Below are 12,044 nucleotides of genomic sequence, written 5' to 3'. Positions count from 1 at the left end.
TTATAGTTATCTTAATATTAATAGTAATAATAGTAGGAAATATGTCTTAAAAATGAGAATATCAATTACGGAACTGCATTTTCAAATCCAAAATTTTTTCTCTATGAATCAAAGCTTCCTCATTAATCATTTAAAATATGTGTTTTCACTCTGATTGACACAATATTTGTAATTGTCCTGCAAGTAAAATTGAAATGAAATTCCTGGTCATGTTATAATTAGAATGTTTTCAACAGTAACATTTTTAGCTTGTACAAGTATGCTTAAATTCCTAAAGTGTCTTTAAAATGGTGACTATTAGAATTTTAAGATCTTATAGATCTCCATTTTCTCGGTAGGCTGGAGCTAAGAATCCTGTTGTTCGGATATTTGTCATCGACACTACTTATCCTGAACATGTAGGACCCAGAGAAGTGCCAGTTCCAGCAATGATAGCCTCAAGGTATATTAATCTTAGATGCTTTCCATCTTTTAAACTGAATTTTAACACAAATTTCTTAATCAGTGTTTATACTTTTTTTCTGGTGAGTTTATGATGCGGATACTATAAGCATAAGTAAATAAATAAAATTGACATGCAAAGCTAAATACAGACAAAAATCATGTTTCTTAAATTGATTTTAAAACATTATTTCTTATTATATATGTAAAATGACCACAGTGATCAACTTAAAGGTTACTTTCTTCAGGTGTGTGAATGTCAACTTGGGACTAATAGACAGATAGTAAAATTAATATACATCCTCAGCTTGGCTTCTTTCAAGTCTGGCCTACTTTCTTTCCAACCCAGAGTTTGTAAATATATCGTGCTTATCATATGTCTGTGACAAATAAGAGAAGATAAACCAAGCCTCTCCAACTAATAACATTTTTAACTAGGATGCAGTCTGTTTGCAATTACCGGTTGTAGAATTAACTACTTTGAGATTGACTGCACACAGACAAGGAGCTGAAGCATTCTCACTTCCCCAGCACGGTGTCCTATGTATATCTTGTCTGATTAGTCCAGAGTAGGGGTCCCCAAACCCTGTGTAGTGAGCCTCCTTACCACTTCCCAAACCCTAAAAGATCAAGGCTTGGCTTCTTTCTTCTCACTTCGTAAAGAAGAGTCAACCAGGACTGAATAATTCATCCTTAACATGGAGAAGAGCCTTACCTGAGGCCTCTGCTGGTGAATCCATTCTTGGATAATCAAAAATGTGTTTAAATTTTTGATTGACCCCTTTCTCCCCATGCTAATATAGTTGATGAAAACTTGACTAAATAAATCTTTTTTTTTTTTAATGTCTTTTGCCTTAGGCAAATGGAATGCAGAAAGAGTACCATATAAGGAGTCAAGAGCCTTGTTTGACTATCTGTAGAATACTAACAATATAACAGTAATAGCTAACATTTTTTGATCAATCACTATGTAACAGGCATAGTTCTTAAGACTTTAAACACTTTGGGCAAATCTTTATGGAAAACTTTAAAATTGGTAATATTATTATTCCCATTTTATATAGAAACAGAAGCACAGATATGTTAAATAACAAGCCTAAGATAATATAACTAGTAAAAGATAAAGCCAGAATCTGAGTCAGAGAATCCTTCCAGTTCTGTGATTTCTTTTACATCAATGTCCAGAATTCTGTGGTTCATTTACATTGATATTTTCTATCTACTAGCCAAATAATCATCGCTGCCAGTAATGAACATCTATTATGTGCCAAGCACTATTTGAGTAACTTTGTATGCATCATCTCTGATTATTATACTAACCCTAATTCCGCCCCCCTCCCCAACTATTGTCACAGTTGAAACTCGACTTCCAACACAAACCTGCCTGGAGAGAAAGATGAGGGCTACACTTGGCCCTCACTTAACTAGTTAAAAAGTAAAAAATTGAGTTTTCCTATGCATAATAGCCAATTTAATGCTTTCCCCCCTCTAGATTGACCAATAGCTTTGGCCTTATGTCTTAAATTCCTTTCTAAGATGTAAAAATTCAAAATGGGAAGAAGACTCAAGTATAAAATAATTCCATTAGATGAATGAATTTCATCATAGATATCCCTTAAAAGTCAGTGGGTATTGTTTAAACTTTCTCTGCAGATAAAGAAAAGTTTTGTCTTCCTTATCCAGGATAAAATATTTTATGATAATAAAACTTATCCTTTAGAAAACAGAAATTAAGAAATTTTTTAATGTAATATTGGTTTATGGTTGTGACTGACTTTTGCTTTTATTTGCAGTGATTACTATTTCAGTTGGCTTACGTGGGTTACTGATGATCGAATATGTTTGCAGTGGCTAAAAAGAATTCAGAATGTTTCAGTCTTGTCTATATGTGATTTCAGGGAAGATTGGCAGACATGGGATTGTCCAAAGGTAGGTTATACTGAAACCACAGAAGTGTATTTCTGAAGGTGAAAGTACAAGAATGGGGACTTATTTACAGCTATAAACAGAATTACTGCATTCAATTCCTAATTGTTTGAGGAAAAAAACCTCTCTATTCACAGGTTCATTCTTTTTACTAAATGAATAAGATATATCTTATTTTCTTGAATGACTTTAGTTTGAATAGAGAAAAAGACTAACTCAAACAATGTAACATTGGGAAAATCAGGTATCTGGTTCTGAATTAAGATAAAATCCATCTTTTTAAGATTACAAAATTGGTAGTCCAAAAGAGCGAAATAATGAGGATGAAAAAATAAGCTGTGTCTATTAGGAAAATAGATGTGTTCTATCAAAAAAAAAAAATGGAATATGTAAATGACAGCATGTTCAATTCAGTGTCAAACCTGAAAAATAAAAATTCAAAAGGAAATGGATATTATCAAAAGAAAGCCAAGTATTCCCATTTTAAAATCAAAAATAGATAACTGAGAATATAACATAAAATATTAGATCAAATCAACCTGCAATCCTATTTTAGGAGAGTGCTTTATACTGTGCTAATTTTAGGAGAAAAAAACTTGAAAACTAGGCAAAGATTTATTGTTGAGTTTTAATTGTTTCTATTGCTTAAATCCAAACATAATCTGTTGAATTAATGAGTCAGAAAACTACTTCACCAATTTAAAAGCTTTAAAATAAGCCTGTTCATAAGTACACACATTAGAGACTAAGAAATACAAAATGTTGTCTTTAAATAGGAAATTTGATGGGTACATTTCATGAGAAGTCTAATTATGAAGAAATGTTTCATTAAGCCAAATATAGAATAAACTTATTTTATAAAGTAAGAAAAAAAGCATAGAGCAATCAAAGTAAATCACTGAATTCCATCTAGAAATTAGGACATTATGTTTTGCAAGGAAAAAGTCATGTGAATCTGTTTGGAAATGTATCAGGACTATAACAGTCAACATTACTCAGGCTAAAAATATTTTTTAAAATCACTACTGTGTCTCTAACAAGCTTTACTACTTTTAAAGGAATATGCTAGAAACTTATTTTTATCTTATTTATATTTTGATATACAAAGCAGAAAGATGTTGGCTTAAATGCAATATCATAGGGGAAAAAAAGAGGATAGAATAAACTTGATTGTGCTAGTTAATTAGAAACCATTGGTCTGATTAGTCAGCTTTGGATGTATGTCTTTAACATTTTCATTGAATCTGAGTGTTAGAAATTATTGCTTCAATTTTGTTAGTTTAAAACTATAAATGATATCATTTAGATATCATTTTTAGCTCCTAAACTAGGCATTTAAAAACTATGATTGCTTTGGAGTCTGAAATTCTAATTTATCAAAATCTGAGACAACTTATATCCAAACTGACAGAACATATAAGATGCTCATTCAATGAGATGTGGAATTCCCTGGAATATAAACCTTAGTTTTATGGCCAAAAACAGTGAGTGCATATTAGAATACCAGATTTGAATAACCTTAGGATTTCAAAACAACCTCTTTTTCAACATAGTCTAATAAATACATACAACACATTTTCAGATTTAAGAAAAAACAGAGTATTGATTTTCCAGTAACTATACTCACGATTGATGTGTGTTTGTGTGTGTGTGTGTGTGTGTGTGTGTGTGTGTGTGTGTGTGAAAACAAATAATGTTTAAGGTTAAGTGACCTGACAACATTTTATTCACATTGGAAGTTATACCCCAAACAAAAAACAAAACTGTTAATAGTTTTTATTTATTTCTTAATAAATAAGATTTAATAAGAAATTTATAACTTTGGAAAAAAACAATTTCATATTATTCTACCTTCTGTGAAGAGAGAATTAAAATTAATTTTTTCCTTATGGCTAAAAATAACAAATCAAAACAGTTTTACTATTTTTTCAAGTCTTCTCTTGTTTTCTCTGAGGCACTGGCCTATCTCTATAGGAGAAAGTCCAAACTATGTTTTTAAAATTTATTATTCCCTTGGTTTCTATGACAGTTCTTGTCTCATGATTCTCTTTCTACTTCACTGATTATTCTTTTCCTTTCAAGCTCTTCTTCTTCCGACTTCTCTAGCAATCTTAGTACTCTCCAAGTTAATATATTTGCAAGATAAGCTAACTACTATAAAACAACAACCACCAACAACAAAACCCCTCCAGTAATTCAGTGGATTAATACAGTAGAAAATTTTTGCACATTCATGTTCTCATCCAATAGTGAGTCTAGGTAAGTAGGAAATGGTGAGAGGTGGGGGATGGCATGCTCTGCTCCGCACAGTCATTAAGGAACCCAAGTTGATGGCATTTCTGCTATCTTCGCCTGGGGACTTCCAAGGCAAGTCCAAGGTCATTCGACATTCTTCTGGAGAATGAAAAAAAAAACAGTAGCAAAACATATATAAGAGGCTTTTACAGGTTAGGTCTAAAAGTAGCAGAAGTCATTTCTGCTCTTACACCATTGATTAGAACTTATCACATGACACATTCAACTGGAAGGGGGCCTGGGAAATGTAACCTTGTTATAGTTCTAGCAGAAAGAGGAAATGGTTGCTGAATATCTTATAGTCTTTGTCACAATTCTCTATTTACTCTCTTTAGATAATTTTTATTTATATCAGAGGTTTCAGTTACCACTTGCCTCTCAAATTCATTTTGAGAATGTGAACTTTTAAATATCTCTGGCTATATCTTCTCTACTCCATCCTCAGATTTGGGTTTTTATCATCCTTTTCCAAATATTACAGTAACCTTCCAACTGATCCCTTTGCCTCCTTTTATCTTACCCATGTCTAATTCACTATCTGAGTCATATTTACAATTGTATTTTCCAAATTGTGATTTTGAAATCCTTCAAAGGATTTACCTACAAGAGAAATCCAAACTTCCTAGGGTGGCATAAAACTTTCTCCAAGACCTTGCGGATATCTCTGCATTCTCCCTCATCTTCTAACTCTTTCCCATAGTCACCTTTCTCAGCACACTGAACCACCTGTAGTTTACTAAGCTTGGCCTGGTTTCTGCTTTTTATTCTACCTAGACTATTCTTTCTCTAATAATTTGTCTAGAAAAGCCTATTCATCCTTTCGAGCTTACAAAATATTGGTTCAATAAATGATTGATTGCATTATGCTTAAATATACACCCAAATAAGATTTGGTACAAATTTTGAGATTCTTAGCTACTTCATAAGACTGAGAAAAGAAAAAAGTTTAACCTAAATTCCACTGTGAATTGCCTTTTTGCTTATATGAGAGCAAGTGCTTGGATTGTGCTAGGCCTCCACTGATGCTGTGATAATTCCATTGAAAGTTTAAACAATTATTTGCAGTAAAATCTTTAGATTATTCATATGTATGCAATGTATAAAATAGTGCTGTATAAGATTTTGAATATAGCCATCTTAAACTCAAGTGTGAAGTTAGTTGACTAACAATAGTTAGTTGAGGCAGCTTAACTGGTTCAAATGTCCAGATTATATTTAGGAAAAATTGTCCTCCTAACACTATGCTTCATGTGATCTTTTTTTCTTTTAGACTCAGGAACATGTAGAAGAAAGCAGAACTGGATGGGCTGGTGGAGTATGATTTTGCTCTCTTTTCTTTATATTTTAATGAAACTTGGCAGATTCTCAGCTATCAAAGGACTATTTGAAATGTATTCAGACTGGCACATTTGTTTTAGTAGAAAAAACATCAAAGTAAAAAATACAAAGGTAGTGATCCTTTCAGCAATTTTTTTGCTAGGCAATTTTAATGTTTATATATTTAGAATTCCATTGGGAACAAATCATATTCCTCATATCCCAACCTAAACTTTTTCAACTGACTCTGATGTTCTATAATTAATATTGCTTCTTAAGCAAATATAAAATCATTTTTTTAAAAAGACAGAATCCCTGATAAACTTAAAATAATTTTAATAATCATTAGCCATTTTAATTCAGAAAAAATAAAAACATTGGGTATCCTTGGTAATTTAGAGAAAATATACCTCTTATTAAATTTTATTATAAACCAAAATGAATAAATGAACTTATATATATGTACATATACATACATACATATATACAGTCATTCTAATTTTTACCTATCAAATAGGTAAATGTTTTGTTATGGTCGTGATCACTTATATCTGAATTTCTTTTGGATAAGTTTTTTTAAGGGATGTATGAGGATTTTTAGTGTAAAAATTACATTTTAAGGAAATATTAATTGTATCTTACATTGCATATGAAGAATCCAAAATAGGACAGAGAATAAATGAATGTTGTATGGTTGCTGCCACATAATACAAACATAGGAATGAATTCAACAGCATTTGGATAAAGAAAAAAGGCTATTTCTCTGAAACTTGGGCACATACAAAGAAAGAAGAAACTCTTAGGACCTGATTTAACGTATTAATCCATGCTACAAGGATGATAAAGAATTCAGAAGTCAATTCTAAGACAATAAGTCTTGTAAAAAATAGAGTTAAAATGGGTAGGGAGAAGGTAAATTGCAAAGTAAAAATCTTCAGATATTAAAAACCAGTTGTTCAATTTTCTTGATCTAGTGAGTTTATCTTGCATATATTTATTCTGTCTTTAGCTGTATTCATTAACTAGAGAATAGTTATTAGGTTTTAATTATACACAGTAAATGTAAAATATATTCTAAAATTACAAAGTAACAAGGATAAGTGTGTAATTCAGGAAAAAAGTGAGTCTTATTTAAATTTCCTCTTTGCCACTATACTAAATAACACAGGAAAAATTAGGAGTAGTTAGTAAAAGAATGGGATTTTCTAATTTTTTTTTTTTTGATTCTTGTTCAACCAGAAGCTCACCTTCCAGAAAGATAATTCCTAGATCAGCACTTAAAAATTTGAAGAAAGGGGGAAGTTAATCTATAAATTCACTCTATTGTAAAGAATGAGGGGAAGAATACTTAAAGCTTCCTTTAGTTGTGTTCTCCACAATAATAATATAACTAGGGTTACTATAAAGTAACATGAATGATATGATTTTACAAATATTTAACAATGATACCAACAACCTCCTCAATGACATGATCTTAAGAATTAATACAGATTTATTCTGAAAATGCTACCAGCGTTCAAAACACTCTGAGACATTTTAGTATGTATCTTTTGAAATCTTATATTTCTAAGCATCTTAAGGTCATTCATCAATTTATACAATCTGTGTAGGACCAACTTTGCAATCTCAGCAAATATTAGCTGGATGAATGGGTGATTGAATAAATAAATTAATTAATTGGCTTATAAAGCTTAGAACATTGTTTTAAATACCTTCAGTGAAAGAACATATGTGTCCTTTCAGGTAAGAGGAGATCCCTGCATGAAATCAAAAGTAATGCCAAAATAAATCTAGTTAATAAATGAATTATTTATCTGCAACATATGATTTTGTGTTAGATCATTTTAATATCTGTAGCTTTAGAATTCTGTTGGAAAACAGTTTTCTCGTGTACTAATCTCAATTTGTTAAAATTTTTCCAATAGTCAGTAAACTTTCTAAATACCTGAAGAGGAATTGTCAGAATTTCTTTGTAATGATAACTTTCAAGAGTAAGTTCATACTCTCCCAAGGAAACTGCTTTAAAGGGGTCATTCATTAGATTTTAGAAGATTTGATATGTCTTCTTAAAAAGCCAGGCCACAAGTTCATATAGTTATAACTCATATATCATAGAATGTAATAGCTTTCTTTGACTAAAATCAAACCAGTGACTTAAATATAATCACCCAGAAATATGTCTTGCAGACATTTGTTCAAGTAATATTTATGAGGTTTGTAATCAAAGCGAACAGGCTAGTCATATTAGTATAAATTTAAAGAGCAATTTTAGAACAGTTCTTCCTTTAGAATTTATCAAAGAGATTTAAACTGAAGACCTTCGAAGATAACCTATGAATTAGAAAATTGAGACTAAACGACTTGCTAAAAGTAATTGATTTGTTAATTATTTGGTGATAAATAATCTTACCTTCCAAATAAAATATTTTAAATGGCTTTGCATTATAGAGATGAGTAATTTATCAGAAAATCTAAGCATGATAAAGGGACCTGCGAGGAGACCTGGTTAAAAGTGAGGACCACCCAGTAATGTGTGATTATCTAAGGTGCATGTGACTTGTTGCAAGAAGCACTTAACTCAGAATGCATTATAGACCTCGTTCTGTCAAAGTGAATGAGGAAATATTTTACACTCTCTTTACCTCACCCAAGTTACCTGTTCATCTAAAGCAGCTATCTTTGGTGTGTGCAATAAAAGGGGAAAAGATAACAGTCTTTGCTTAGCAAAAATACTCTTCCTGTTGCCTGATTCTAATATCTTAAAACATAACATTCTGCCCTGTTTTTTTTTTTTTATTTTCAATGAAAATGAAATTTTAAGCTTTTATCTAGAATACAACCTATCTTCAAGTCCTTTAACTACAGATATGAGAACTTTTTTACTCTGGCATCTGGTTTTGGGACCCTGGTTCCATTTTAGCAGTTAAGACGATATAGAGCCATTTTTTGTCTTTCCCCCTGAAGAGTGAGAGGGAGGTGTTATGAAGTGGTTACTGGTAAGTAAGTATATCATCATTTGGCTGAAAGGGCATAGCTTCATTCTAAAATGAAAGAACGATTTGTCAGAAATACACGAATGAAATTCCATCCACAAAATTGCTAATCAGAATCTCCTATTCCTGGTACTCTTGGCTTTCAGTTTTACTTAGAGGCATTAGTCTCAATACACAAAATCCTACCAAGGCTGGTCTTATTAATGAAACTAATAAGGGAATCACGTAGGAGACAGCACTTTTGCATTATTCTATTTTTTGTTAAAGATTTATCATTTCTATCCTGAAATGATAAGACTTAAGGTATTGTATTAGTTTTCTACAGCTACTTTAGCAAATTATCACAAACTCTGTGGCTTAAAGCAACAGAAATACATCTCACCATTCTGGAAGCTAGAAGTCCAAAGTCAAAGTGTGAGCAGGGCCATATTCCCTCTGAAAAGCTCCAGGAAAAAAATTTTCCTTGCCTCTTCCAGCTTTTGGTGGCTCTTGGCAATCCTTGGACTTCCTGAGCTTGCAGCTTCATCACTCCAATCCCTATTTTCACCCCCATATGGCCTGTATCTCTGCATCTCTCTCTGTCTCTTTGTGTCCGCTCCTCTTCTTAGGAGGACAGCAGTCATTGGATTTGGGGCCCACTCTAATCCACTATGATCACGTCTTGAGTCTTACCTTGATTACATCTGTAATGACTCTATTTCCAAATAGGGTCATTGTCTTAGTCCGTTTGGGCTGCTATAACAAAGTGCCTTAGATTGAGTGGCTTATCACCAACAAAAATTTATTTCTCACAGTTCTGGAGGTTGGAAGTCTGAGATCAGCATAGTCAGGGTCTGGTGTAAGTTCTCTTCTGGGTTGCAGACTGCCAACTTCTTGTATCCTCATGTGGCAGAGAGCAGAGCAGAGGAAGCAAGCTCTCTGGTGATTCTCATAAGGGTATTAATCTCATTCTTGGGGGCTCCACCCTTACGACTTCATCTAACCCTAATTACTTCCTAATGATCTTATTGGGGGATAAAATGTTACCATATAAACACAAACATTCAGTCCATAACAGTCACCTTCCACGGTTCTGGGTGGGAGTGACTTTTAGGAAACACTATTTGGAACACTACTGACACCACATCAAATAAATTTCATTTTAAAATCACGCAATCATAACCATCGATTTTATCAAAAAGTATCAAGTGTCAGATCATACATGGGGCCATCACTAAAGAGGCTGACAGTGACTTTGCCTGTTCTCTTCTTGCTCAAAAGTGAGTCTGAGACTGGGTGTCAGCAGGATAGGTTTTCGTAGCTATTAGATACTGGTAGCCTTTTGGTGGTTGTTGCTTGGTCAGTTCTAAAGGAGCTAGACATCTTGGTTCACTGTCATGTGGAAGCACTCGGCTAGAGAGAGCTGGTTTGGGATTATTTATGGGAACACTGACTCCATATGATGTAGAATAGCTCTTTCCTCAGGCAGTTCTTTTACCATTTTGCTCTTCTTTCAAAACGTGGTGACCAGCATTAGGAAGAGGCCAGAAAATGTAAAATGAGTCTTTTTTTTTTTTTTTTTTTAATGGGAGGAACTACCAGTTAAAATGAGTATGAGAACATTGGCAGAATTTTAGTTATCTGTACCATTCAGGAGGTTGAGGTGGCTATGCTCCAAGCTGCACCAGACCTGAGTGTCTTAGGTTATTAAGTGATTCCCAGCAGAGGTTCTGGGAAGAGGTCAGAGATGAATAATGAGGTCTGCTCTGCTCCCTGAGCTCAAGGAGAAATCCCCGACTTGCTTGTCCTGGATAACATTATTTTTCTCAAGTTCAGAAGTTTCTCCCTACTGTTGAAAACTGCAGCTAAGAGGCCACAATATTTTAATCTTTAAACTGTCTTCACTGGATCACTGGCACTAGGTAGTTGGCATCAGACAAATCAAGAATTAAAAGGGCCATCAGCCTTCATAGTAGTCACACTTTGGTCAATTACCACATTTTGAAGTTTGGCTTGATTAAATATCAACATTCTTGTGTGATTTTTTAAACTCTATTTCAAACCATATAATCTCAGAACATAGAAATTTAATCAAATTAAACATTTTAAACTCACGGATATGTAGTAGCAATTAAGCAGTAGTTGGAATGTGCAAGTGCTTGTCAAAGTCACTAGAAAAGTTGTGTATCTGAAAGAATAGAATTTCAGATGTGAGTGACGGAAGGTAGGGAAGACAAGGCATTCTGGTTCCTGTATGCTTTGCTTTTAAAAAATCTATAGTTTTAGTTTGGTTTATCTTTAGAACATAACCTCTTGTTATTTTTTTTTTTTCAGTTCTTTGTTTCAACACCAGTTTTCAGCTATGATTCCACTTCATACTACAAAATATTTAGTGACAAGGATGGCTACAAACATATTCACTATATCAAAGACACTGTGGTATGTTCCTTCCAAGATTTATCTCGTCAAAGATCATTCACTTGAGGTTGCTCAAATAACGCACAGCTTCACACAACATAATGTTTGTCTTTTTATAGGAAAATGCAATTCAAATTACAAGTGGCAAGTGGGAGGCCATAAATATATTCAGAGTAACACAGGATTCACTGTAAGTATTGCATGAAGCATGTTGTACCATTCAGGGTTTAATTGGCACTGATGGACATACAAATGATACTGCTCTGCCTCTTTTAGTTAAGAGCACTTTTGTTACTTTATAGTTTAGTTCAGACAGCTATGGTTTCGTTTAAGATTGCACGTTCCTTAATAACTAGTCAGCACTATTTCCTTTTGGAAAGAATATATTATAGTAGGTGGTCATTTGTCTTCTGATACTTGGTAGTTAATTATATAATTAAAAAAATAATAACTAGTTCTAAAGACAAATTTTACTCTTCAGCACTTGAAGCAATGAGAAAGCTTGAAAAGTTCATGATGTGCAGCCCATAGATATATAAAATTTTTGTAGTGATTCACTATTGTATAAATTTAACATTATCTATAACAGCTATCATTTATTGAACAATTACTGTGTACCACATACTATAAAGTAGAAATGACTATGCCAGTTTTACAGATAAGAAAAACAAATTT

At 32.8% G+C, this 12,044-nt stretch overlaps 1 protein-coding gene across 2 annotated transcripts in view; it reads left to right on the top strand.

Moving 5' to 3' along the window:
- The window catches only part of FAP (fibroblast activation protein alpha), a 67,066-nt gene that overhangs the window by 23,705 nt on the left and 31,317 nt on the right, over window positions 1-12,044 (top strand). For both annotated transcript variants that reach the window (XM_039855356.1, XM_039855357.1), the window contains 5 exons: window positions 339-442; window positions 2,235-2,370; window positions 5,933-5,977; window positions 11,286-11,390; window positions 11,489-11,559. In XM_039855356.1, coding sequence (XP_039711290.1) covers window positions 339-442; window positions 2,235-2,370; window positions 5,933-5,977; window positions 11,286-11,390; window positions 11,489-11,559 — 461 coding nt within the window. The remainder of the gene's footprint in view (window positions 1-338; window positions 443-2,234; window positions 2,371-5,932; window positions 5,978-11,285; window positions 11,391-11,488; window positions 11,560-12,044) is intronic.

The sequence above is a fragment of the Pteropus medius genome, unplaced genomic scaffold (genome assembly GCF_902729225.1).
Source record: "Pteropus medius unplaced genomic scaffold, Ma_sr-lr_union100, whole genome shotgun sequence".
NCBI lineage: Eukaryota > Metazoa > Chordata > Mammalia > Chiroptera > Pteropodidae > Pteropus > Pteropus medius.
Note: the sequence above shows the minus strand (reverse complement) of the source record. Positions and strands in the feature narration are given on the sequence as shown.